Source organism: Oncorhynchus mykiss, chromosome 6, assembly GCF_057628025.1.
Source record: "Oncorhynchus mykiss isolate SJ-2025 chromosome 6, ASM5762802v1, whole genome shotgun sequence".
Lineage (NCBI taxonomy): Eukaryota > Metazoa > Chordata > Actinopteri > Salmoniformes > Salmonidae > Oncorhynchus > Oncorhynchus mykiss.
In genome coordinates this window covers 44,627,541-44,653,745 of record NC_143027.1, presented here as the reverse complement: position 1 = coordinate 44,653,745, position 26,205 = coordinate 44,627,541, and the positions used below count along the sequence as shown (strand labels likewise).

At 41.0% G+C, this 26,205-nt stretch overlaps 1 protein-coding gene and 1 pseudogene across 4 annotated transcripts in view; both read left to right on the top strand.

The window, feature by feature from the left end:
• The first annotated feature begins 1,831 nt into the window (after positions 1-1,831).
• LOC110526901 (protein NipSnap homolog 1-like) lies at positions 1,832-9,960 on the top strand (annotated as a pseudogene).
• A 7,841-nt stretch (positions 9,961-17,801) lies between these two features.
• LOC110526015 (cytosolic arginine sensor for mTORC1 subunit 1) overlaps positions 17,802-26,205 on the top strand; it is a 27,781-nt gene continuing 19,377 nt past the window's right edge. The window contains exon 1 of one of the 4 annotated variants that reach the window (XM_021606592.3): positions 17,802-18,147. In XM_021606592.3, coding sequence (XP_021462267.2) covers positions 18,035-18,147 — 113 coding nt within the window. In that variant the 5' untranslated portion in view covers positions 17,802-18,034. The remainder of the gene's footprint in view (positions 18,148-26,205) is intronic. The other 3 variants (XM_090237977.1, XR_016496685.1, XR_016496686.1) reach the window with 3 other exon arrangements.

Genomic DNA, 26,205 nt, shown 5'->3' with positions numbered 1-26,205 from the left:
TTGTAGCGCCACCTTTTGCTGCTATTACAGCTGTAAGTCGCTTGGGGTATGTCTCTATCAGTTTTGCACATCGAGAGACTGACATTTTTTCCCATTCCTCCTTGCAAAACAGCTCGAGCTCAGTGAGGTTGGATGGAGAGCATTTGTGAACAGCAGTTTTCAGTTCTTTCCACAGATTCTCGATTGGATTCAGGTCTGGACTTTGACTTGGCCATTCTAACACCTGGATATGTTTATTTTTGAACCATTCCATTGTAGATTTTGCTTTATGTTTTGGATCATTGTCTTGTTGGAAGACAAATCTCCATCCCAGTCTCAGGTCTTTTGCAGACTCCATCAGGTTTTCTTCCAGAATGGTCCTGTATTTGGCTCCATCCATCTTCCCATCAATTTTAACCATCTTCCCTGTCCCTGCTGAAGAAAAGCAGGCCCAAACCATGATGCTGCCACCACCATGTTTGACAGTGGGGATGGTGTGTTCAGGGTGATGAGCTGTGCTGCTTTTACGCCAAACATAACGTTTTGCATTGTTGCCAAAAAGTTCAATTTTGGTTTCATCTGACCAGAGCACCTTCTTCCACATGTTTGGTGTGTCTCCCAGGTGGCTTGTGGCAAACTTTAAACAACACTTTTTATGGATATCTTTAAGAAATGGCTTTCTTCTTGCCACTCTTCCATAAAGGCCAGATTTGTGCAATATACGACTGATTGTTGTCCTATGGACAGAGTCTCCCACCTCAGCTGTAGATCTCTGCAGTTCATCCAGAGTGATCATGGGCCTCTTGGCTGCATCTCTGATCAGTCTTCTCCTTGTATGAGCTGAAAGTTTAGAGGGACGGCCAGGTCTTGGTAGATTTGCAGTAGTCTGATACTCCTTCCATTTCAATATTATCGCTTGCACAGTGCTCCTTGGGATGTTTAAAGCTTGGGAAATCTTTTTGTATCCAAATCCGGCTTTAAACTTCTTCACAACACTATCTCGGACCTGCCTGGTGTGTTCCTTGTTCTTCATGATGCTCTCTGCGCTTTTAACGGACCTCTGAGACTATCACAGTGCAGGTGCATTTATACGGAGACTTGATTACACACAGTATTTATCATCATTAGTCATTTAGGTCAACATTGGATCATTCAGAGATCCTCACTGAACTTCTGGAGAGAGTTTGCTGCACTGAAAGTAAAGGGGCTGAATAATTTTGCACGCCCAATTTTTCAGTTTTTGATTTGTTAAAAAAGTTTGAAATATCCAATAAATGTCGTTCCACTTCATGATTGTGTCCCACTTGTTGTTGATTCTTCACAAAAAAATACAATTTTATATCTTTATGTTTGAAGCCTGAAATGTGGCAAAAGTTCGCAAAGTTCAAGGGGGCCGAATACTTTCGCAAGGCACTGTATGTCAAAAAGAAAGGAAGACCAAGGCTCTCTCTTCATACAGTTAATTAAAATGTATTTGTATGGCATGTTCAATGGAAACAAAGATTAAAAACTCAGATGCATTTTGGCTGCATGGCCTTTGTCAATGTCCTCTTTTGAACAGCTTTTTCCAATCAACCCTGATTTGAAGACGGAGTGATTACAGAATTCATAGGACAACACCTAGTAAGCAATACTGTACATAGAAAAAAGTGAAATACTGTAGATATGTTATCAAAATGCAAATCAATGCTAGAAGCACCGACCCCTATAAAAGTAGTTCTAACCTTGAATATGACTGGGCAATGTGGTAACAATAGGAGAGCCATCAATTTTATAGTACACTAGATCACAGCAAATATGGACCGCCGCAGTCTAAACATACCTGAGGGCAATAGAGCAATATGTCCACTAGATGACAGCAAAGGGGCCTCTCACGACCGTACAAGAAAGGTGAGAAATCAATATCTTAATTTAAACCAGGGTAATTCGTGGCCTGTAGTTTTTAAATCCCAAAACATTCCCTCTGGTTTAGCTGTTTAAGACGGTCCCCTTTTCTAATTGAGGCCGGAACATGATCAATACCCATAGCTTGTAGGGAGGCAGGGTTGCCATGGTGTAAGGACTTGTAGTGCCTTGGCATAGGTTAGTCTTCGTTGCCTCCCCGTATGGCCTACTTGTGTTCCGCTAAGCGGTCTTGAAGGCATCTCTTTGTCCGTCCAATGTAGAACACCTTGCACTGTGGACATTCCAATCTGTAGATGACATGAGTGGTTTTGTAGTTAATGAAATGCTTGATTTGATACTCCGTTTTAGAAGCTGTGTCAACAAAATACTTTTCCTGTGCAATATTTCTGCAATGGTTGCATTTAAAAGAGCCCCTGGGTTTGTGGTCTGGACAAGTTTTCTAAGAGTCACCAGGAATATAGCTGTGGACTAATTTGTCACTTAGGGTAAGACATCTCTTAAAGCTTATGACTGGTGGCTTTGGGAAGACTTTGCATAGTAGCGTATCACTTTGGATGATTCCCCAATTATTTTAATGATTTTTGTAATGTTCTCTGCTTCAGAGATATATTTTGTAACAAAGTAAACTCTCTCTGATGTATCACAAGGCACTCCCCTTCGCAACAAGTTCTGTCTGTCAAGTCATCCGGCCCTTGTACCTGCATCTTTCAGGACCTGAGCGCTATAGCCTTGATTCAAGAAGCAATTCTCCAATTCAGCAGATTTAACACTGTAGTCTGTTTCCTGATCGCAAATTCTGCAGATTCTTTGCAATTGGCCTTATGGAATGTTCTCTTTTAGCCTTTTGGGGTGAAAGCTGTCTGCCATCTGTAGGCTTCCTAAAGATTGTGTGTAAACAACCTTTGTCATTTTTACTGATGTCAAGGTCCAGAAAATGAATGTTATGATTGCTGTACTACGTAGTTAGTTTGATGTTAGGGTTAATGCTGTTAAGGTATTGGTGGAAGGAAATAAGTTCATCTTCTGAGCCGGACCAGAACAGTCAAACATCATCAATATAGCATCCCCACATATATAATCCAGTCAAATAACAGTTTTTTTTTTTAGAGGGATCCTAAATGAAATCATTTTCCCATTTACCTAAGTACAAACCCGTGTAGGAAGCTCCCATGGCACATCCTTTGACTTGTTTAAATCTATGTATATACTGTATACTGTATAGCAGCCGATAGCCTAATTTCATCTGTCAAACAGGTATATTCTCATAATTTGAGGTTCAACAAGGATTCTTCTTAGGGTTCCTAGCTCTGAAAAGGAGGTGGGGTTCATTGAGGAACCTCCTTAGTTGGTGGGGGTTCTTGCAGGAACCTATCTGCCCAAATGAAACATTTCAATTTGAGAGAACAGCAGGTGCAGGCACTTAACTGAAAAATGTAAAGGTCTCCTCAATTTAAGGTAAGTTGTGTCCCTTATATGATCTACATTGATATTGTTTCATGATGATGATGATACCATCTATCTGTTCATATTTGTGCCAATCTTTCGAAAACAGAAAATGGACACAATTCAATGGATATCAGTCAACAAAGAGGTAAGAATATGCAGGCTATAACAATATGTTAAGGCTAGCTGTATTGCGTGCAGAAGACTGAACTGCTCACTTTTGTGTCTGTGTCTGCATGTATTCAGAGAAGGAGGCATACACAGGTTTGTCAACTGGTATTGGTATGTTATGTAGATCACATTTACCATCCTGCTTCCTTACCTACAATGAATATCCCATAGGCCTCTTCATTATGGACAAGGTATGTGTATGAAAACCATGATCAAAACAGTTTTGCTTTTTTAGTCACATTCACCACAAAAATCAAATGTATGAATTCTGTCATGTGCATGTTTTGTTAATCATCTGTATAATTACAATTTTTTTAATTCACAGACTTCACCCTCTCCCTACCAGACCTCTGAATATAACAGGAAACCTGTTCGATCACCATGCACTGCAAAATCATTCTGGATATGGATGCGGAGAACATCAACCCATCAACATCAACATGCCAGAGGATATACCCAATGGACTTTGGGCTCTGCTTGGAGTTTACCTCATTTTTTTTGTTAATTGTGCTTTGCTACTAAAATCATAATAAACACTGAGAACTAAAATGATGTGTTATTGTTGTTATTGTTATGCATATTACTACTACTAATAATAATAATAACCAGGGTAGTTCAAAAATGTACCCCAAAAGGTTCTTCAAAATGTTCTTTGAGGAGCCATTAAAAAGGGTTCTTCAAAGAACTTCTAGGGGTTCCCCCATAGTTTCAATTTGAAGAACCCCTAAAGGACTCTCCAGGAGCCTTTTCTTTTTAGAGTGTAGGCTAGTCCGCACGCAAGATATTACATTTTTTGGACTAGGCCGAATTTTTAAAAATAATTCTGAAGAATTCTTTGACTCTCCTGAAATCCCACTGTAGGTCTAGACAACACATCATTGGTTAGGAAGCACAAAAAAAACATTTTGATCAGCAATAGCGGCCTTCTTCCATTACACACAGGTGTTCGGAGCATGATAGATAGCTAATTAGCACAGGTGGTCCATCAGTCTTCTGTCTGTCTTCCGTAAACATGCGTTGTAACATGGAGATATGACAGTGTGGGAACACTAACCCTAATAAAAGGTGTGTATCAATTTAACCTTTTGTTTTTTTTAAATTATTTATCGCTGATATTAAAGATAAGGTCCTTATGCTTCCAAAAAGGTATCGCAAGCGATGCGTGTTCATGATCAGACCGAGCATCGGGGCTCATAGCCCTTTCCTGCAGTCAATGACTGCATTCTTTGGCCTCATGGTTGAAATGTTATTAATATTTTTCATAAGTTTATAATTAATAAAGATGATTAAAAACATTTAACAATGTGTGTGAGGTGTATAGTTTTGTTTCAAAATAGATTTGTTTAACAATACCAATAATCACCCTGTCTGACCCTGATTTAGCTCAATGCATTGAAAGGTTAACAAAACTCCCCTGTACGGAAGACGCCAGACTGAGACCCATGATCGCAGGCTAGCTGTCAAGTTGCAGGTCATAAGGTAAAGGGAAACTTTACTTGGAATTTGGAAGTTTGAAATGCTTACATGTTACGTAAATCTTACAAAGTGCAACGAAATACTTTGAGGTTATGAACAGAACCACAATTATTGTACCAACTTTGAATCGGAACCTAATTATAAGGGTGCTCAGTGTCCAACAAATAATGGTCTATTGAATGTGTAGGCAATATTGAATCTAATAATTAAGAACAAGGAATGAGAGGGTACAGTACAAGTACAATAGCAGTGCAGTGGATTAGAGCAATTTTGTGTGGGTAATTTAGGGGAGGGGGGGGGGGGGGGTAAAACAGCTTGACTGAACAAAAATAGAAATGCAACATGTAAAGTGTTGGTCCCATGTTTCATGAGCTGAAATAATAGATCCCAGAAATGTTCCAAATGCACAAAAATATTATTTCTCTCAAATGTTATGCACAAACTCCAATCCAAAGTTGAATCTAGAATCGGCTTCCTTTTTCACAACAAAGCCTCCTTCACTCATGCTGCCAAACATACCCTTGTAAAACTGACAATCCTACCGATCCTTGACTTCGGCGATGTCATTTACAAAATAGCCTCCAACACTCCACTCAGCAAATTGGATACAGTCTATCACAGTGCCATCCGTTTTGTCACCAAAACCCCATATACTACCCACCACTGCGACCTGCATGCTCTTGTTTGCTGGTTCGCTACATATTCGCCGCCAAACCCACTGGCTCCAGGTCATCTACAAATCTGCTAGGTAAAGCCCCGCCTTATCTCAGCTCATTGGTCACCATAGCAACACCCACCCGTAGCACACGCTCCAGCAGGTATATTTCACTGGTACACCCCAGGCCAACACCTTCTTTGGCCGCCTTTCCTTTCAGTTCTCTGCTGCCAATGACTGGAACGAATTGCAGAAATTATTGAAGCTGGAGACATATCTCCCTCACTAACTTTAAGCGTCAGGTGTCAGAGCAGCTTACCGATCGCTGCAGCTGTACACAGCCCATCTGTAAATAGCCCATCCAACCAAATATATACCTCATCCCCATATTTTTTTCTTTTTTCTGCTCTTTTGCACACCAGTATTCTCTACTTACACATCCTCATCTGCACATATCACTCCAGTGTAAATTGCTATACTGTAATTACTTCACCACTATTGGCCTACTTATTGCCTTACCTCCTTGCTTCATTTTGCACACACTGTATACAGATTTTTCTATTGTGTTATTGACTGTATGTTTGTTTATCCCATGTGTAATTCTGTGTTGTTGTTTTTGTCGCACTGCTTTGCTTTATCTTGGCCAGGTCACAATTGTAAATGAGAACTTGAGAACTGGCCTACCTGGTTAATAAATAAAGATGAAATAAAATAAATGTATAAATTCTACTATTACAGCTTTCAAGAGTAAAAAGTTGAAAGCCGGAATGAGTTCCAATTTTTTTTTTAAATACAATATTATTTTTTATTTGAATTTTTTTTTTTGGGGGGGGGGACACCCATGCCCACTGTAGGTGCACACCACACCGTTTGGGAACCACTGCTCTAGAGGGGCGATTCAGGGTCAAACATAACCTAATTTGTACAGCAAATTATACTGAATTGGATTCAATTTGCCTTAGTGCACAGCATAGCCTCTGTTTGACATTTCATCATACGGCTCAGTGAAATTATTATTCTAATTTAATGCATATTTCACAGAGGGACCTACAGGAAAATAATTGCAGCATCAACATGGCTAAATAAAGCGAAAATGTGTAATTACATGACAAAAATGTATTTTTCATTTCTACTTCTCATTTTACATTCATTTTGTTCTTTTTCAGCCATTATTTGTTGATTGTTGATTGTCTCAGAAAGGCCTACAGTTGCAAGTATCTTTGTTAGTTTGTGCACTGACCAGTGTCTGTCAGTAGCTTTGTTCAACTTGACATTGGAATTACACCAGGGAAATTGGGTTGGAAAGATGATGATCCTAAAATAGTCAATTTAAAATGATTGCAGAGGCAATAACATATTAGTCCAATAAAATACTGTACAGAGGAAGCTGATGAGTATGTGATATCATTTTTTTTCTAGCCTAATGTCCACCCACTGTAATTCTGTTCCTTTCTCTCTCAGTTCACAATGTCAAGACTGAGTGTCTGCAGGGATATAAGATTCATCTTTCATTTTTAGTTTATTCTCCTGTGTGCTGTAAATGCTAACTGACTCCTCTCTTGGCCATTCATATATCTTTCACTGACTTGACTTCACAGTAGAGGGTGATACAGACATATCCCGCTATCTGTGGATATTGTGTCTTTTTACCTTTTCCTGTGAACTCAGGGCTGAGGTGCAGAGCAAGCTCCACTTAGACCAGGACTATTCCTGTGAGGTGGTGGGGAGCTGGAATACCTGGTACGGGGACCAAGACCAAGCGGGTAAGTAGTGACAGAAACAGTCAATTCAGGTGTCAGTGCAATTTCAAACGAGGCAGTGAAATCTCATGAAACCCTTATCTTAACATTATTCAATGTTTTTCTTTTAATATGTAACCGAAAGTTATCTTATGTTAACCCTGATCTAATATGAATGGTTATCACATACCTTTTCGTGGCGATAGGCGGACCTCTTGTACAATGATGACACTCAACTTTCTCTCTAGTCTAGCTTGGTCTAAATAGTTTGGCCAATGCAACAGTGACACCTGCTGGTTTGTTGTTACAGTGCACCTATGCGGTATTCAGCAGGCTACCCTGCATTGGACGCTTAACCAAATTGAACAATAATCAAGTAGGGGTTTAAAAAATATATTTTAACATGGACAAATCATTGTATTTGGATAAACCAATATCACAATGTATCATTCAAAATACATATCAAGTTATATCAAATCTAACTTTTTGTAAGAGTATCCTGTCATTGTTTTACAACCTGGACACCTACCATAGTAAATTCAAATCCGGGAAACTCAAATTAGTTAGATGTAATGTTTGGTATGGTATGTATTAATTTGTGGATGTCCATCATCGATTTCGTATATGTTATGAATGACAATTTGTATGATATGTTACGAATTACAAGTTGCCTGATATGTTACAAATTGCAATTCGTTCAATATGTTACGAATTTGCAATACATATGATATGTTATGAATTCCAATTTGTTGTGGCTAATGTTAGCTAAGTTAGATGGCTAGGTGGCTAACATTACTTAGGCTGGCGGTTAAGGTTAGGGAAAGGGTTTGTTAACATGCTAAGTAGTTTCAGAATAGCTAAAAAGCAGTAAGTAGTTGCTAATTAGCTAAATTGCTAAAGTTGTCCGTGATGAGTATCGAACACAGAACTTTTGGGTTGCTAGACGTTCGTGTCATACGACCAGTAACCTTATTTCTTATGTAACCATACCAAACTTAACACGTCATACTAGAGGGGTTGAGTTAAATGCGGAAGACACATTTGAATACATTCAGTTGGACAACTGACTAGGTGCCCCCCTTTCCCCTAATTTGACTGTCCTGTATTTTCATTGACTATGTTATGTCTAGTCTATAAGACCAGGCAGTGATTTCTGTAAAAAGCATTGTTCGACTGGCCGAAGTGGAAACTTTGGTAGACTAATTCCTAAATCTCAAACATTATGTAACTGTTTGAAGGAGTATCTGGAGTTCCAGAAGGAGAGGATCATTTGCTGGTCTCATGCAGAACCAGCTTCTCTTAGAGTTCTGTTTCTGGAATGAGCCATCACCCAGACCGGGACAGAACATTTTAAACATACATTCATTCAAACTCAAGGTAAGTCCTGGCATGAACCAAATATACAAAATGAGCTCATACAAACTTAAGGTAAGTCACTACCCTTTGTAATAATGTTTCATTCTATCTAGAACATTAGTCCCTAGTTCCTCCAGAGACATGAAACATGATTATACCCGAGGAGATCCAGAGACATATACAATCTATGGTCATAGAGAACATACCCAAGAAGATAAACATCTATCTTCAAACAAAACCCACAGGTCTGACTTAACTGTGTATGTAATGAGAATGTAGGCCTGCCTCACACTCTATTGTTTACAGCACTGTGTGTTTGGATTGCAGAGGATTCATCCTGACTGTCAATGAGTATGGTGTGTGAATCTGATGCTGTTGCATTCAGTGTGCAAAGGCCACAGGTGGTTATGAAGTTCAAATCTCTGTCTGTCTTCATACTTTAGTATCATCATCTCTAATGATGTCATTGTTGTGTGTCTCTTTTTAAGCCTGGAACAATGATCGAATGAGGGAATCACTGGTAAGACTTTGATGAGACCTCAACTACTCTTTGTTTGAAATACAGGTGCAGTTTATCAAAATGCATGTAATTTATGTACACAATAACTAACCAGTAAATGTTTCACTAGAATGTCAAATTTGTCCAATATTAACTGTATTTATGAATAATCTTGCTAAGGCACGGGCGATCAAATACAGACAGGAGAATGACGAGGCAGTTGGAGGGTTCTTCTCACAGGTAGGAGACCTGTATGAAGTTCATCATCTGTGGGGTGAGTAGGCAGGCTGATGATGGTAATGGCAATGTATATAATATATCAAATCAATTTAAAAGAAAAGATTGTGCACATAGCTGGACTACTTTTCTTATTTACTGTAGATGGTTGATGAAGCAATGGACTCACATTTTCACATAAAATATGAGAAAATATGCTGTGCTTTTTCATGACATTGAGTTATCAAAACTACTGACAGATATGTTCATACTTATCCATGTGTACTAATATCTCTGTCATTAGTTAATCTCTTCAGTTTATAAAGACCTCCAGTCCAGAGATGATACCAAAAACTTTCTTGCTGAAGGAGGGATGGGATTCTAGTGTGTATTTCACAGGTAGGAGAGAACACACACACACACACCTCAGAATTTTTTATTTTTTTATTTCACCTTTAGTTAACCAGGTAGGCTAGTTGAGAACAAGTTCCCATTTACAACTGCGACCTGGCCAAGATAAAGCAAAGACACAAACAACAACATAGAGTTACACATGGAATAAACAAACATACAGTCAATAATACAATGAGAAAGTCTATATACAGTGTGTGCAAATGAGATAGGATAAGGGGGGTGAGGCAATAAATCGGCCATAGTGGCGAAATTATTACAGTATGGCAAATTTAACAATGGGGTGATAGATGTGCAGAAGATGAGTGTGCAAGTAGTGGTACTGGGGTGCAAAGGAGCAAAATAAATTATATAAATAACAATATGGTGATGAGGTAGTTGGATGGGCTATTTACAGGTTGGTTATGTACAGATGCAGTGATCTGTGAGCTGCTCTGACAGCTGGTGCTTAAAGCTAGTGAGGGAGATATGAGTCTCCAGCTTCAGTGAATTTAGCATTTAGTTCCAGTCATTGGCAGCAGAGAACTGGAAGGAAAGGCGTCCAAAGGAGGAATTGGCTTTGGGGGTGACCAGTGAAATGTACCTGCTGGAGCGCGTGCTGTGGGTGGGTGCTGCTATGGTGATCAGTGAGCTGAGATAAGGTGGGGCTTACCTAGCAACGTCTTATAGATGACCTGGAGCCAGTGGGTTTGGCGAGGGATATGAAGAGAGTGCCAGCCAACGAGAGAATACAGGTCGCAGTGGTGGGTAGTATATGGGGCTTTGGTGACAAAACGGATGGCACTGTGATAGACTTCATCCAATTTGCTGAGTTGAGTGTTGGAGGCTATTTTGATCGGTAGGATAGTCAGTTTTACTAGGGTATGTTTGGCAGCATGAATGAAGGATGCTTTGTTGCGAAATAGGAAGCCGAATCTAGATTTCATTTTGGATTGGAGATGCTTAATGTAAGTCCGAAAGGAGAGTTTACAGTCTAACCAGACACCTAGGTATTTGTAGTTGTCCACATATTCTAGGTCAGAACCGTCCAGAGTAGTGATGCTGGACGGGTGGGTAGGTGTGGGCAGCGATCGGTTGAAGAGCATGCATTTAGTTTGGCTTGCATTTAAGAGCAGTTGGAGGCCATGGAAGGAGAGTTGTATGGCATTGAAGCTCGTCTGGAGGTTAGTTAACACAGTGTCCAAAGAAGGGCCAGAAGTATACAGAATGGTGTCGTCTGCGTAGAGATGGATCAGAGAATCACCAGCAGCAAGAGCGACATCATTGATGTATACAGAGAAAAGAGTCGGCCCGAGGATTGAACCCTGTGGCACCCCCATATAGACTGACAGAGGTCCAGACATCAGGCCCTCTGATTTGACACACTGAACTCTGTCAGAGAAGTAGTTGGTGAACCAGGCTAGGCAGTCATTTGAGAAACCAAGGCTGTTGAGTCTGCCGATAAGAATGTGGGGATTGACAGAGTCGAAAGCCTTGGCCAGGTTGATAAACACAGCTGCACAGTATTGTCTCTTATCAATGGTGGTTATGATATCGTTTAGGACCTTGAGTGTGGCTGAGGTGCACCCATGACCAGGTATGGTAGGATTCGAAATGGTCGGTGAACTGTTTGTTATCTTGGCTTCCGAAGACCTTAGAAAGGCAGGATAGGATAGATATAGGTCTGTAGCAGTTTGGGTCTAGAGTGTCTCCCTCTTTTGAATAGGGGGATGACCGCGGCAGCTTTCCAATCTTTGGGGATATTCGACAATACGAAAGAGGTTGAACAAGCTAGTAATAGGGGTTGCAACTATTTTGGCGGATAATTTTAGGAAGAGAGGATGCAGATTGTCTAGCCCTGCTGATTTGTTGGGGTCCAGGTTTTGCAGCTCTTTCAGAACATCAGCTATCTGGATTTGGTTGAAGGAGAAATGGGGTAGGCTTGGGCAAGTTGCAGTGAGGGTTACAGGGCTGTTGACCGGGGTAGGGGTAGCCAATTGGAAAGCATGGCCAGCTGTAGAAAAATGCTTGTTGAAATTATCAATTATCGCAGATTTATCGGTGGTGACGGTGTTTCGGTAGCATCAGTGTATTGGGCAGCTGGGAGGAGATGCTCTTATTCTCCATGGACTTTACAGTGTCCCAGAACATTTTGGAGTTAGTACTACAGGATGTAAATTTCTGTTTGAAAAAGCTAGCCTTTCCTTTCCTAACTGCCTGTGTATTTTGGTTCCTAACTTCCCTGAAAAGTTGCATATCGCAACTATTCGATGCTAATGCAGTATGCCACAGGATGTTTTTGTGCTGGTCAAGGGCAGTCTGGTCTGAACCAAGGGCTATATCTATTCCTGGTTCTACATTTTTGGAATGGGGCATGCTTATTTAGGATGGTGAGGGAAGCACTTTTAAAGAACAATCAGGCGTCCTCTACTGACGGAATGAGATCAATATCCTTCCAGGATACCCGGGCCAGGTCGATTAGAAAGGCCTGCTCGCTGAAGTGTTTTAGGGAGCGTTTGACAGTGATGAGGGGTGGTCGCTTGACCGCAGACCCATTATGGACGCAGGAAATGAGGTAGTGATCACTGAGATCCTGGTTGAAGACAGCAGAGGTGTATTTGGAGGGCAGATTGGTTAGGATGATATCTATGAGCGTGCCCGTGTTTACGGATTTGGGGTTGTACCTGGTGGGTTCATTGATAATTTGTGTGAGATTGTGCTCAAGCTTAGATTGTAGGATGGCCGGGGTGTTAAGCATGTCCCAGTTTAGGTCACCTAGCAGCACAAGCTCTGAAGATAGATGGGGGGCAATCAATTCACATATGGTGTCCAGGGCACAGCTGGGGGCAGAATGTGGTCTATTCCAAGCGGCAACGGTAAGAGACTTGTTTCTGGAGAGGTGGATTTTTATAAGTAGAAGCTTAAATTGTTTGGGCACAGACCTGGATAGTAAGACAGAACTCTGCAGGCTATCTCTCCAGTAGATTGTAACTCCACCACCTTTGGCAGTTCTATCTTGTTGGAAAATGTTATAGTTAGGGATGGAAATTTCAGCGTTTTTGGTGGTCTTTCCAAGCCAGGATTCAGTCACGACTAGGACATCCGGGTTGGCAGAGAGTGCAAGGGCAGTGAATAAAACAAACTTAGGGAGGAGGCTTCTAATGTTAACATGCATGAATCCAAGGCTTTTTCTTTTACAGAAGTCAACAAATGAGATCGCCTGGGGAATGGGAGTGGAGCTAGGCACTGCAGGGCCTGAATTAACCTCCACATCACCAGATGAACAGAGGAGGAGTAGAGTAAGGGTACGGCTAAAGGCTAAAAGAACTGGTCATCTAGTACTTTCAGAACAGAGAGTAAAAGGAGCAGATTTCTGGGCACGGTAGAATAGATTCAAGGCATAATATACAGACAGGAGTATGGTAGGATGTGAATACAGTGGGAGTAAACCTGTGCATAGGGTGACGTTGAAAGAGATATTGTCTCTAGAAATATAATTTAAATCAGGTGATGTCACCGCATGTGTGGGAGGTGGAACTACAGTGTTAACTAAGGCGTATTGAGCAGGGCTAGAGGCTCTACAGTGAAATAAGGCAATAATTACTAACCAAAACAGCAATGGACAAGGCATGTTGACGTTAGGGAGAGGCATGCGTAGCCGAGTGTTCATAGGAGTCCAGTGAGTGGCTTCAGGCAGCTAGCGGGCCGGGGCTAGCAAGCTAGCAGAAGGGCCTTTGAGGGATGTCGCGACGGAAGAAAGTCTGTTGTGGCCCCCTCGTGCTGTTACGTCAGCAGACGGATCAGCAGGGCTCCGTGTGGTAAACCAGGCCAGTTGGCAAAATAGGTATAGTGGCCAAAGAATTTGTCCGATGGGCCTCTTAAGCTAACAGTCCGATGTGGTCTAGACAGCTAGCGGGCCAGCTAGCGGGCCGCGGCTAGCAGATGGGCATTCGGGGGACGTCGTGATGGAGGAGCCAGTTGAGAATCACGTCGGTAGTCCAGTCGTGATTGGTCAGTGAGGTTCCATGCCAGTCTGCAAAATAGGTATTGAAGCCCAAGGAGTGGCTGATGGACCTCTACGGCTAGCCAGGAGATGGGCCTTGCAGATGGGCCTAGCAAGGCTAGCTCCAGGCTAATTGGTTCTTGCTTCAGGACAGAGAGTAGCCACTTGGATAGCAGCTAGCTAGCTGCGGTGGTCAAGGTGGGGGGGGGGAAAGGTTCAGAGCTTGCGGTAGGAATCCGGAGATATGGAGAACAATAAGTCTGATTTGCTCTGGTTTGAGTCGCGCTGTGCAGACTGGCGAGAGTTGTCCGGGCTAAAGGTAGCTAATGACCGCTAGCAGTGGCTAGCTGACTACTAGCTAGTAGCTAGTTAGCTGGCTAACTTCTGTTGGAATGACAGGCTTGTGGGCAGTTAGTTAGTATTAATGTTAGTCATGTAGGGCATACATGTAAATTGCTTCCGTCTGTTAGGATTAGGGTTGCAAAGCTACCGGTAATTTACCAAAGTTTACATGATCTAGGTAATCTATGGCAGTCTATGGTTACTTTGTATTGTATTTTAATAACTTTTAATAAAATGTATTCATATATAGTATAACAATGTTTATCTGTGTCCATATTGTCCATTCATTTCTAGTAGATAGACCATATGGTTCAAGAGAAAATAGCCTAATTCATGAAAAAAAGCATCTAATCAATAATGGCATTATGTTATCTATAACTCTGCCACTAGTTTGGCCCCAAAACATTTACAACAAAGACATACGGACATAGTAAAATCAATAAAAGTGTATAAAACAAATAAAGGACATTTCATGCTGAAACCCTCATATTAAACACCAGTGATATTCACCAAATTGTGATGTTTTATAGCTTTGTCATTCAAATTTTAAATTTTAAAATAATCTTATTAGATTGCTTTATATACTGTATATATTACATGTGATAAGGCCACAGAGGGCCAGAGATAATTACAACATATGTGATAATTTGAAGTACGCAAAAAGGCCACTAGATGCCATCTGATAAGATTCCATATATTCATAGAAAGTTACCAAAATGATGTCAATTTACTGGTAAACTTATAAAGTTTCCAGTAATATACCCTCCCTTTGCAACCCTAGTTAGGATAGACCAGAAATAAATGCATGCTTCAGATCAGACTGTGACTGACTGATCATCATTTCAGACCCTTTTATTTCATGATCATGTAATACTTTGTCTTGACATAGAGTATAGGCTACAAGTGTCTTGTAAAGACAGACATAGCTTGATGTTAAGTCAAGGGGTATGAATACTTTCTGAAGGCACTGTACACACACACACTTTCACACTCGCCACATTTGCTGCTGTAGGAGGACATGCTCTTTGTAATGGCTGTAATGGAATAAATGGAACAGAGTCAAACGTGGTTTCCATGTGTTTGATACTATTCCATTCATAAAATTCCAGCCATTACTACGAGCCCATTTGAACATGGATTATTAGAGGTTATCTAATATGTTTTTATTGATTGTGTGTTTTGTCTTGTGATTAATTATTTCATGTTCATCTATTGATCAACATTTGTTATGCATATTATTTGACCAGTGAATTTATTAAATACAGTGCCTTGCGAAAGTATTCGGCCCCCTTGAACTTTGCGACCACATTTCAGGCTTCAAACATAAAGATATAAAACTGTATTTTTTTGTGAAGAATCAACAACAAGTGGGACACAATCATGAAGTGGAACGACATTTATTGGATATTTCAAACTTTTTTAACAAATCAAAAACTGAAAAATTGGGCGTGCAAAATTATTCAGCCCCCTTAAGTTAATACTTTGTAGCGCCACCTTTTGCTGCGATTACAGCTGTAAGTCGCTTGGGGTATGTCTCTATCAGTTTTGCACATCGAGAGACTGACATTTTTTCCCATTCCTCCTTGCAAAACAGCTCGAGCTCAGTGAGGTTGGATGGAGAGCATTTGTGAACAGCAGTTTTCAGTTCTTTCCACAGATTCTCGATTGGATTCAGGTCTGGACTTTGACTTGGCCATTCTAACACCTGGATATGTTTATTTTTGAACCATTCCATTGTAGATTTTGCTTTATGTTTTGGATCATTGTCTTGTTGGAAGACAAATCTCCGTCCCAGTCTCAGGTCTTTTGCAGACTCCATCAGGTTTTCTTCCAGAATGGTCCTGTATTTGGCTCCATCCATCTTCCCATCAATTTTAACCATCTTCCCTGTCTCTGCTGAAGAAAAGCAGGCCCATGTTTGACAGTGTGGATGGTGTGTTCAGCTGTGTTGCTTTTACGCCAAACATAACGTTTTGCATTGTTGCCAAAAAGTTCAATTTTGGTTTCATCTGACCAGAGCACCTTCTTCCACATGTTTGGTGTGTCTCCCAGGTGGCTTGTGGCAAACTTTAAACGACACGTTTTATGGATATCTTTAAGAAATGGCTTTCTTCTTGCCACTCTTCCATAAAGGCCAGATTTGTGCAATATACGACTGATTGTTGTCCTATGGACAGAGTCTCCCACCTCAGCTGTAGATCTCTGCAGTTCATCCAGAGTGATCATGGGCCTCTTGGCTGCATCTCTGATCAGTCTTCTCCTTGTATGAGCTGAAAGTTTAGAGGGACGGCCAGGTCTTGGTAGATTTGCAGTGGTCTGATACCCCTTCCATTTCAATATTATCGCTTGCTCAGTGCTCCCTGGGATGTTTAAAGCTTGGGAAATCTTTTTGTATCCAAATCCGGCTTTAAACTTCTTCACAACAGTATCTCGGACCTGCCTGGTGTGTTCCTTGTTCTTCATGATGCTCTCTGCGCTTTTGACGGACCTCTGAGACTATCACAGTGCAGGTGCATTTATACGGAGACTTGATTACACACAGGTGGATTGTATTTATCATCATTAGACATTTAGGTCAACATTGGATCATTCAGAGATCCTCACTGAACTTCTGGAGAGAGTTTGCTGCACTGAAAGTAAAGGGGCTGAATAATTTTGCACGCCCAATTTTTCAGTTTTTGATTTGTTAAAAAAGTTTGAAATATCCAATAAATGTCGTTCCACTTCATGATTGTGTCCCACTTGTTGTTGATTCTTCACAAAAAAATACAGTTTTATATCTTTATGTTTGAAGCCTGAAATGTGGCAAAAGGTCGCAAAGTTCAAGGGGGCCGAATACTTTCGCAAGGCACTGTATATGGAAACATGCTTTTGCAGTGATGGTATTGCAGACCCTGCCCCAGTATCTGTGCATTGGAGATGTGGATATGAGATGCCTCCTCTCTAATGCCCATCAAGCTCTGATTCAAACTCCCTTTAAACAGCTATGCAAACTTTATAATGCCAAAATACGTTTGTCACTCACAGAATATGGAGTTTCGCTGAGCAATAATCTTCATTTGCTCCCGTTAAGGCCTGTGTGTACGTCCAAAAAAGGTGTAAATAAAAATGTAGAAGCAACCAAAAAAAATGCCTATTCAGCACTTCCAATCACTCATTGCTGCCACACACAGGCTGGAAGTCTACAACAACAACATACATTGGAAGTGCCAAAAAGGCATTTTTATGGTTGTGTGTGCATTTTTATTTAGACCTTTTTTGGAAATACATCAGAGGTAACGGGAGTAAATGAAAGTTCAGTGAAACTCAATATTTGTTGAGTGAAGAACATATTTTGACATTGTAATGCTTGCAGAGCTGTCGAATGGAGAGCTGTCTAATGGAAGTTTGAATCGGAGCTTCCATCTCACTCATCTCAAACACACAGATACTGGGGCATGCAGACCCGAAGTTGCAAGCACTGTTCACTGTTCTAGAATTGCAAATGTTTTGGGGTTATGGATGTGATAAATAGGCTACTATGAATATCAGATAGGCCTATTTTATATCTGTCACGTTTATTCATTTTATAATATATTAGCTTCCTCTGTAGCTTTAAGACCAGGGGGCGTGTTATTATATGAGGCCGTGTCTTTTATTTGAATATAGAGTAGTTGAGTGGAGTCGGATTGCGTAGCATGTTTTTCTCTGTATCGGTGACTGACTGATGCAAGACACAGTCCCAACTAAACTGCGGGCGTTTGTAATCCAAGGGAATGAAATAACACAGTCAACATTAATTCATCAACTTTTTATTGGATCGTGCCTGGAACTGAATGGTTTTCTAGACAGATTCAGGCAGGATTGCGCTATTCAGAACCATGGATTTGCACATTTTGGATCACAGACTGCGAGTGACCAGCATTTGCAAAAATGGGTTGGTGAATTTCACTCACCCACTGATTAAACTCATATTTCTGCGGAAAAGAACAAGGTAAGATTATTTGTGTTAAGAGATCTGTTCATTTGAAGCCGTCCGCGATCCCAAAACGTACAAAAAAAGTATAATAATTAAAAAAAACATTGCCAGGTTGCTGTTGATGGCAGACTAGCAGCCCATGATCAGGACTATGTGCCATTAGGCTACATTAAACATAAGGGTCATTGGAAGAAGGCGTCTTCTGTAGGATACGTTTCGTGATCCTTGACGCTCAGTCTGAACATTCATATACATGGCTTGCGGTACGGTTTTGCAAACATAAGGACCTTATCTTTCATATCAGCGATATATGTTTTTTAAAGTTATAATTTATACACACCTTGAAAGGATTAGTGATCCCACCTGGCCATATCTCCTTCCATGTTACAGCGCTTGTTTATAGAAGACAAGAGGGTCCTAACACCTGTGTGTGAACTTAACTGGAAGCGTACTATAGTTTAATCGGAATGAGGCATCCATAGCTGTATAGATAGATATGTGTTACACTACTGTAGAAGTTTATCTTTTTTTTTTTTTTAAGGATTCTTTATTGCAAATTAAAGATGAGGGCCATATGTTTCGAAAGCCTTTTCACATGCGATAATTAACGTTTCAAAATGTTAAGACACAACGGCAGGATTGTAGTTCACATCAGGCAGTCCTGGGCTAAGGTAATGGCTGAGAACTGTAGGGAGAAAGCAAAATGCCGCCTAGAGTTTTCGAGAGGTAATGGCAGACATTCTAGCTTGGACCTGTGTGGAGATGGCAACAATAAGGTTTAGCCACAAGAGTGCAATTGTTGTTCGCCTTCAAAATAAAAGTCCCCATTTGAAAGTGACTCAAACGTATGCAAATACAATTGTATTGGTCACATACACATATTTAGCAGATGTTATTGTGGGTGTAGCGAAAAGCTTGTGTTCCTCGCTCTAACAGTGCAGTAGTATCTAGGGTTGCAAAGGGTCGGAAACTTTCCGGTAAATTTCCTGAAATTTTCCATGGGAAATTAAGCCTGGGAATTTTGGTAATTTTGCTTAAATTCATCTAAAAAGTTAGTTTATAACAGTGAACCTTTTTGTGGGATACACAAGGCAATTCTTGGTCTTGTGGCATATTTTGGTTAAACTATCCTTAATTCAATGAAATTGCAACCCTCTGCATGCACAGTGCATTCTTCCATCACATGTAGAGCTGATTCTCAAGATCTTGCACACTAATGAGATGCTATTGAGCCCACACTACCACACTGTCTGAGCCAAGGACTACTAGCTTTCTGGTAAGTTTTTACAATATTTGTATTATTAATTTTTACAATACTGGGTGGGGTGAATATATTTTATGACACATTATTTTTTTGTTAACTAGTAAATAGTAGCCTACAGCAAAGTGTGTTTAAATAATTTCTGACATGTTAACAATTTCTGCTAATTTGTTTTTGCTACGATGTGTGTTTTAGCTTACATGTGCCTGCTAACTGAGTGTTAATTCACCTGTTTCCATACATGTTTCATTTAAAACATTTATCTTACAAAGGAGTTGTTTAACCTAACTGCTTAACTATTTATCTGTACATAGATTTGTATTTTTTTTTTATTTACATTTTTTTTCCTAATCTTTACAGGAAAATGCCACGGGCACTCTCTGATGTGTTGAGACATTTAACTGCAGCTAATGTAGAAGGAAAAGCTGTGTACATTTGCAAATACTGTGCCAAATCATATGCGAAGAATGCAACAAAGATGCAGAATCATCTGGCGAAGTGCATAAAGTTCCCTCAGCATTCACAACAAGCATCCTCTGACAAAAGTCCCTCTATTTCTATTTGAGGTGAAAATGATGAATCTGATACCTTATCGATAGCAACAGCTCATGGTCTTCCAGGAATCCAGAGATTTTTTTGACTCAATGGAGGAACGTAGTCAGAGAAATTCTGATGAATGTTTTGCTCGACCTGTGTATGCAACTAGTTCACCTCTGATGCTCACAGGCAATGTGTATTGAAGACATTTCTGAATGTTCTTCGCCCAGCATACACCCCTCCAACCAGATATGCTTTATCTACTCATTTGCTGGTTGCGGAGTTCAACAGAGTTCAAGTGAAGGTCAAGCAAATCATAGAGAAAGCAGACTGCATTGCAATCATCTCTGATGGGTGGCCGAGTGTTTGTGGGCAGGGAATGATTAACTTCATCTCCACCCCTCAACCAGTATTCTACAAGAGCACACACACAAGGGACAACAGACACACCGTTCTCTATGTTGCAGATGAGCTGAAGGCTGTCATCAATGCCCTTGGACCACAGAAGGTATTTGCGCTGGTGACAGACAATGCTGCGAACATGAAGGCCGCTTGGTCTAAAGTGGAGGAGTCCTACCCTCACATCACACCCATTGGCTGTGCTGCTCATGCATTGACTCTGCTCCTCAAGGACATCATGGCACTGAAAACATGGATACGCTCTACAAGAGAGCCAAGGAAATGGTTAGGTATGTGAAGGGTCATGAAGTTATAGCAGCAATCTACCTCACCAAGCAAAGTGAGAAGAATAAGAGCTGTCCAGCAACACCCGTTGTGGTGGTGTTGTTATCATGTTTGACAGTCTCCTGGAGGGGAAGGAGTCTCCAAGAAATGGCAATATCACAGTCTGCCGTAATGGACAGCACCATCAAGAGGATTCTCCTGGATGATGCATTTTGGGAGAGGGTAGTAAGCAGCCTGAAACTCCTGAAACCTATAGCAGCAGCCATTGCACAGATTGAGGTAGACAATGCCATCCTGTCTGATGTTCAGACTCTGCTTGCAGATGTAAGAGAGGAAATCCGTACTGTCCTACCCACTTCACTGTTGCTCCAAGCAGAGGAAACTGCAGTTCTGAAATGCATCCAAAAGCGTGAAGACTTCTGCCTGAAAGCCCATACACGCCGCAGCATACATGTTGGACCCCAAGTATGCTGGCAAGAGCATCCTGTCTGGTGTAGAGATCAACAAGGCCTATGGTGTCATCACTACCGTGTCTCGCCACCTTGGCCTGGATGAGGGCAAGGTTCTTGGCAGTCTGGTGAAGTACACTTCCAAGCAAGGGCTTTGGAATGGAGATGCAATATGGCAGTCGTTCCAACATATCTCATCAGCCACCTGGTGGAAGGGACTTTGTGGATCTCTTTCCCCGGTTCCCTCCATCATCCTCCAAATCCCACCAACATCAGCCGCCTCAGAGCGCAACTGGTCCTTGTTTGGGAACACGTACACCAAAGCGTGCAACAGGCTGATCAATACAAAGGTTGAAAAAATTGGAGGCCACCCGGACAAATTTAAGGCTTTTTTGAGCCTGACAACGAGCTATCCTCAACAAGGTTGGAAAGTGCCAGTGAAGTTGAGGCCTCAGAGTCTGATATTCAAGAGGTGGACATTCAGGAGGTCCAGGGAGAAGACATTGAAGCCTGAGAGGAAGACAACCAAAGCTTTAGTTTCTAGATTATCATTTTACAGATGTATGTTGAAAATGTTTTTGGAGATGTGATGGATCATTCTTTTGTTGTTCAGTGAAATCATCCCATGTAAAGAGTTAACTTTAATTAAATGAGTTAATTTCAACACTGAATAGTTTTTTATTTCTATTGGAAGGATTTAATAATTTGCAATTATGTCTACTTATGATAAGGTATAAAGTTTGTTTCTGCCTCATATTATATGGTAAATATATCCAATGCAAAAAACATCTACATTTTTAAATGGTATTAATTGTCATATTTCTGTTAATTCCCACGGAAAGTTTCCGCCTCTGAATACTCCCCAAAATGTGCAGCCCTAGTAGTATCTAACAGTGCTGTAGTATCTAAAAACGATTCACAACAATACACACATCTAAAAGTGAAAGAATGGAATTAAGAAATGTATAAATATTAGATCAAGCAATGTCGGAGTGGCATTGACTAAAGTACAGTAGAATAGAATACAGTATATACACATGAGATGAGTAACGCAGTATGTAAACATTATTTAAACATTATTAAGGTGACTGGTGTTCCATTATTAAAGTGGCCAGTGATTCCAAGTCCATGTATATAGGGCAGCAGCCTCTAAGCTTCCACCCGGTTATGAAACCCTGCACCTAACTGATGGCTATTTAACAGTCTGATGTTCCAGGTGTCCTGGAAGGCAGGTATTTTGCCCCCGGTGATGCGTTGGGCAGACCGCACCACCTTCTGAAGAGCCCTGCGGTTGCGGGGCGTGCAGTTGCCGCACCAGCATGCTCTCAATTGTGCATCTGTGAAGTTTGTCAGGGTTTCAGTGGCCAAGCCAAATTTCTTCAGCCTCCTTAGGTTGAAGAGGCACTGTTGTGCCTTCTTCACCACACTTTGTGGGTGGAACATTTCAGATTGTCAGTGATGTGTACACCAAGAAACTTGAAGCTTTTCACCTTCTCCACTGTGGTCCCGTCAATGTGGATAGGAGCGTGCTCCCTCTGCTGTTTCCTGAAGTCCACGATCAGTTCCTTCGTTTTGTTGACGTTGAGTGAGAGGTTATTTTCCTGGCACAACTCTCCCAGGGCCCTCACCTCCATCCTGTTTGCCTGTTTGATTGCCTTATAACTACTGTTTGTATTTGGCCAGATTCCCAGTCACCCTGCCATGGTAAAATGCGGTGGTTTGCGCTTTCAGTTTTGCACGAATGCTGCCGTCTAACCACAGTTGCTGGTTTGTGTATGTTTTAATAGTCAGTTTGTACAACACAGCCTAAAAACTTCCTGATGAACTCAGTCACCGGATCCGTGTATTCGTCGACGTGATTCTCAGAGGCTACCCACAATATATCCCAGTCCGCGTGATCAAAAGATTCTTGAAGCATGGATTCCGATTGGTCAGATCAGCGTTGACTTGACCTTAGCACAGGTACTTCCTGTTTGAGTTTCTACTTATAGGAAGGGAGGAGCAAATTGTGCAATTGTGCCATATTTGGACTAGATGCTAAACTAGGTCGGAATGTTATACAACTTCAACAAAATACAATAATTATATATTAAACAAATCTGAAATTGCGCTGTGGCTGTATTAGACTTTAGAATTGCATTGGGGGCATACTTACACACTGTTCTGCCTAACTTATTGATGTGCTCTCACAGGACAGAACTGTGTAGAGTTTGCACAAATATTAACATCTTAGCGCATATTGCAGGACTTTGACTGTGGGAAATCACATTTCCAGTCGGTCTATTGTGTGTATTAGACATTCATATTTCACTGTATTAGCGTTTCAAATATTAGCTCTATGGAAGTATTCAGCTTTAAGGACTGAATATAGTAGTTCAGCTTTTAAAGTGCCCTGAATGAATGGCGGCTGCAGTGGCAATTCTTTGCTGAGCCCTGCCTTTTATTCTGTAATTGTTAATGACTTGGCCTGGCTTGCGTATGCATCAGCCAGGAAAAAAGGATTAAACATCTTGCATATACTACAGTGAGTTCCAAAGGTATTGGAACAGTGGCACAATTTAGGTTGTTTTGGCTCTACTCAGCACTTTAGGTTTGAAATGATACAGCTTTAATTTGATGGTATTTTCATCCATATCGGGTGAACTGTTTAAAATTACAGCACTTTTTGTACATAGTCCATCCATTTTAGGGGAGCAAAAGTATTGGGACAAATTCACTGGTGTATTAAAGTAGTCAAGAGTTTGGTATTTGGTCCCATATTCCTAGCACACAATGACTACATCAAACTTGTGACTCTACATTGCGTGCTAGGAATATGGTAACAAATACCAAACTTTTGACTACTTTAATACACAAGTGAATTTGTCCCAATACTTTTGCTCCCCTAAAATGGATGGACTATGTACAAAAAGTGCTGTAATTTTAAACAGTTTTGGTCCCCTAATATGGAGGGACCTTGTACAAAAAGTGCTGTGATTTCTAAAAAGTTAACCCAATAAGGATGAAAATACCCTCAAATGAAACCTGACAGTCTGCACTTTGATCTCTTATAGTCATTGTATCATTTCAAATCCAAAGTCCTGGAGTACAGAGCCAAAACAACAACTTGATTGTCACTGTCCCAATACGTTTGGAGTTCACTGTATATACAGTTGAAGTCGGAAGTTCACATTAGAGGTTGACCGATTTTAATCGGAATGGCCGATTTCAAGTTTTCATAACAATTGGAAATCTGTATTTTTGGACACCGATTTGGACGATTTTTATTTATCTAACATTTTTATTTTTTTACACCTTTATTTAACTAGGCAAGTCAGTTAAGAACACATTCTTATTTTCAATGACGGCCTAGGAACGGTGGGTTAACTGCCTTGTTCAGGGGCAGAACGACAGATTTTACTTTGTCAGCTCGGGGATTCGATCTAGCAACCTTTCGGTTACTAGCGCAACGCTCTAACCACTAGGCTACTTGCTGCCCCATATGGTCTGATATACCACCGCTGTCAGCCAGTCCGTATTCAGGGCTCGAACCACCTAGTTTATAATGTGGTGGTGGTCTACTTATACCAGTCGTGTAAATGAGGCTCAACGTACACAGTAGGCTTACATACTGTAGTTTGCCTGTCTTTAAATGGGAAGAAATGCCATCCATGCCAAGTGGGAGAAGGCAGTTTAAAACGTTATTTTATAGGCCAGATCTCACTTTGTGAGGTCCAAGATGCACTGTCTTCAAGGACTTGCTTATCATAAACGTTTTACAGATCAGTCCAGGAATTTCAGTCTACCAGCTTAGGCACCATACTCTTCTGGCAAGCGTCATCGATGTTAGATTTGGCCTTTGCCCCTTGACTACCTTCTGACATCCAATTCTGGCGCATGATGACCTTTTTAGATGTTTAGACATGTATACAGCAGATATATTGCTCAATAATACATTCTAAAGGAATTTCTCAGCGACTCCCTCCACTGAGTCAGTAGTAGGCTATTAATTTTACATGTAGACCTATTGCTATGGGTACACTACATGACAGTACATCTAGGGCGTTGGCCTAGAATGTGGTGAATCGAAAAAAACAATCGGAATGCAATAGAATTGCCATGGCCTAGCCTGCAGTACCCGTTTAGGGACTCTGGCTGTGTTTTTGTCTTTGTTGTCATGCTTTGTATTTATGTCATATTGCCATATCATTCTGTTGTGTCCTGACCTTGATGTTTTCCTGTTTTTGGAGTGGGGGTCAGGCCATGTGGAGAAGGGGAGGGTTTATGCTGAATTGTTTTGACTAGAGTTACTATGAATGGATTTGGGGAACATATCAACAAACCCTAATGTAAACCATGTTTTGTTTTGAACAGCCTTATAATTGCATTAGGTTTTTGAGTTCTCCCTCTTACAGGCCTCTAGCTGCCATTAATTAGTCCTATAGTAGGCTACCCAAGAAAGAGCACAAAATCGGCAAAAGCAAACAACCAGGTTTTTTAAGGAGGTAGGCTAACAAACCACTCAGAAGTCCAAGCACACCAAGACAGTTGTGAAGAGGGCACAACAAAACCTATTCCCCCTCAGGAGACTGAAAATATTTGGCATGGGTTCTCAGATCCTCAAAAGGTTCTACAGCTGCACCATTGAGAGCATCACTGCCTGGTATAGCAACTGCTCTGCTTCTGACCGCAAGGCACTACAGAGGGTATTGTGTACGACCCAGTACATCACTAGTGCCATGCTTCCTGCCATCCAGGACCTCTATACCAGGCGGTGTCAGAGGAAGGCCCTAAAAATACATTAAATAAAAATGCAGGACAAAACACACATCACGACGAGAGACAACACTACATAAAGAGAGACCTAAGACGACAACATAGTAGCAACACATGGCAAGATCACAGTCGAACCAGGGGCTGAACCTGTTTTTTAATTCTACATTTTTTTATGGGGGCGTTTGTTAACAATATTACTGTAGATATCAAAAAAGAAGGTCCAAGTTTCTTTGACAGAGGGGCTCAAGCTGATTCTATACCAATTTAGAGGCCAGGTCATGAGGGAAGGCTTGCTCATTAAAGTTTTTTAGCATGCGTCTATGACAAATCAGGACAGGACGTTTCACTGAGCAGCCATTACGAACACAGACTGTAAAACAGTGATCA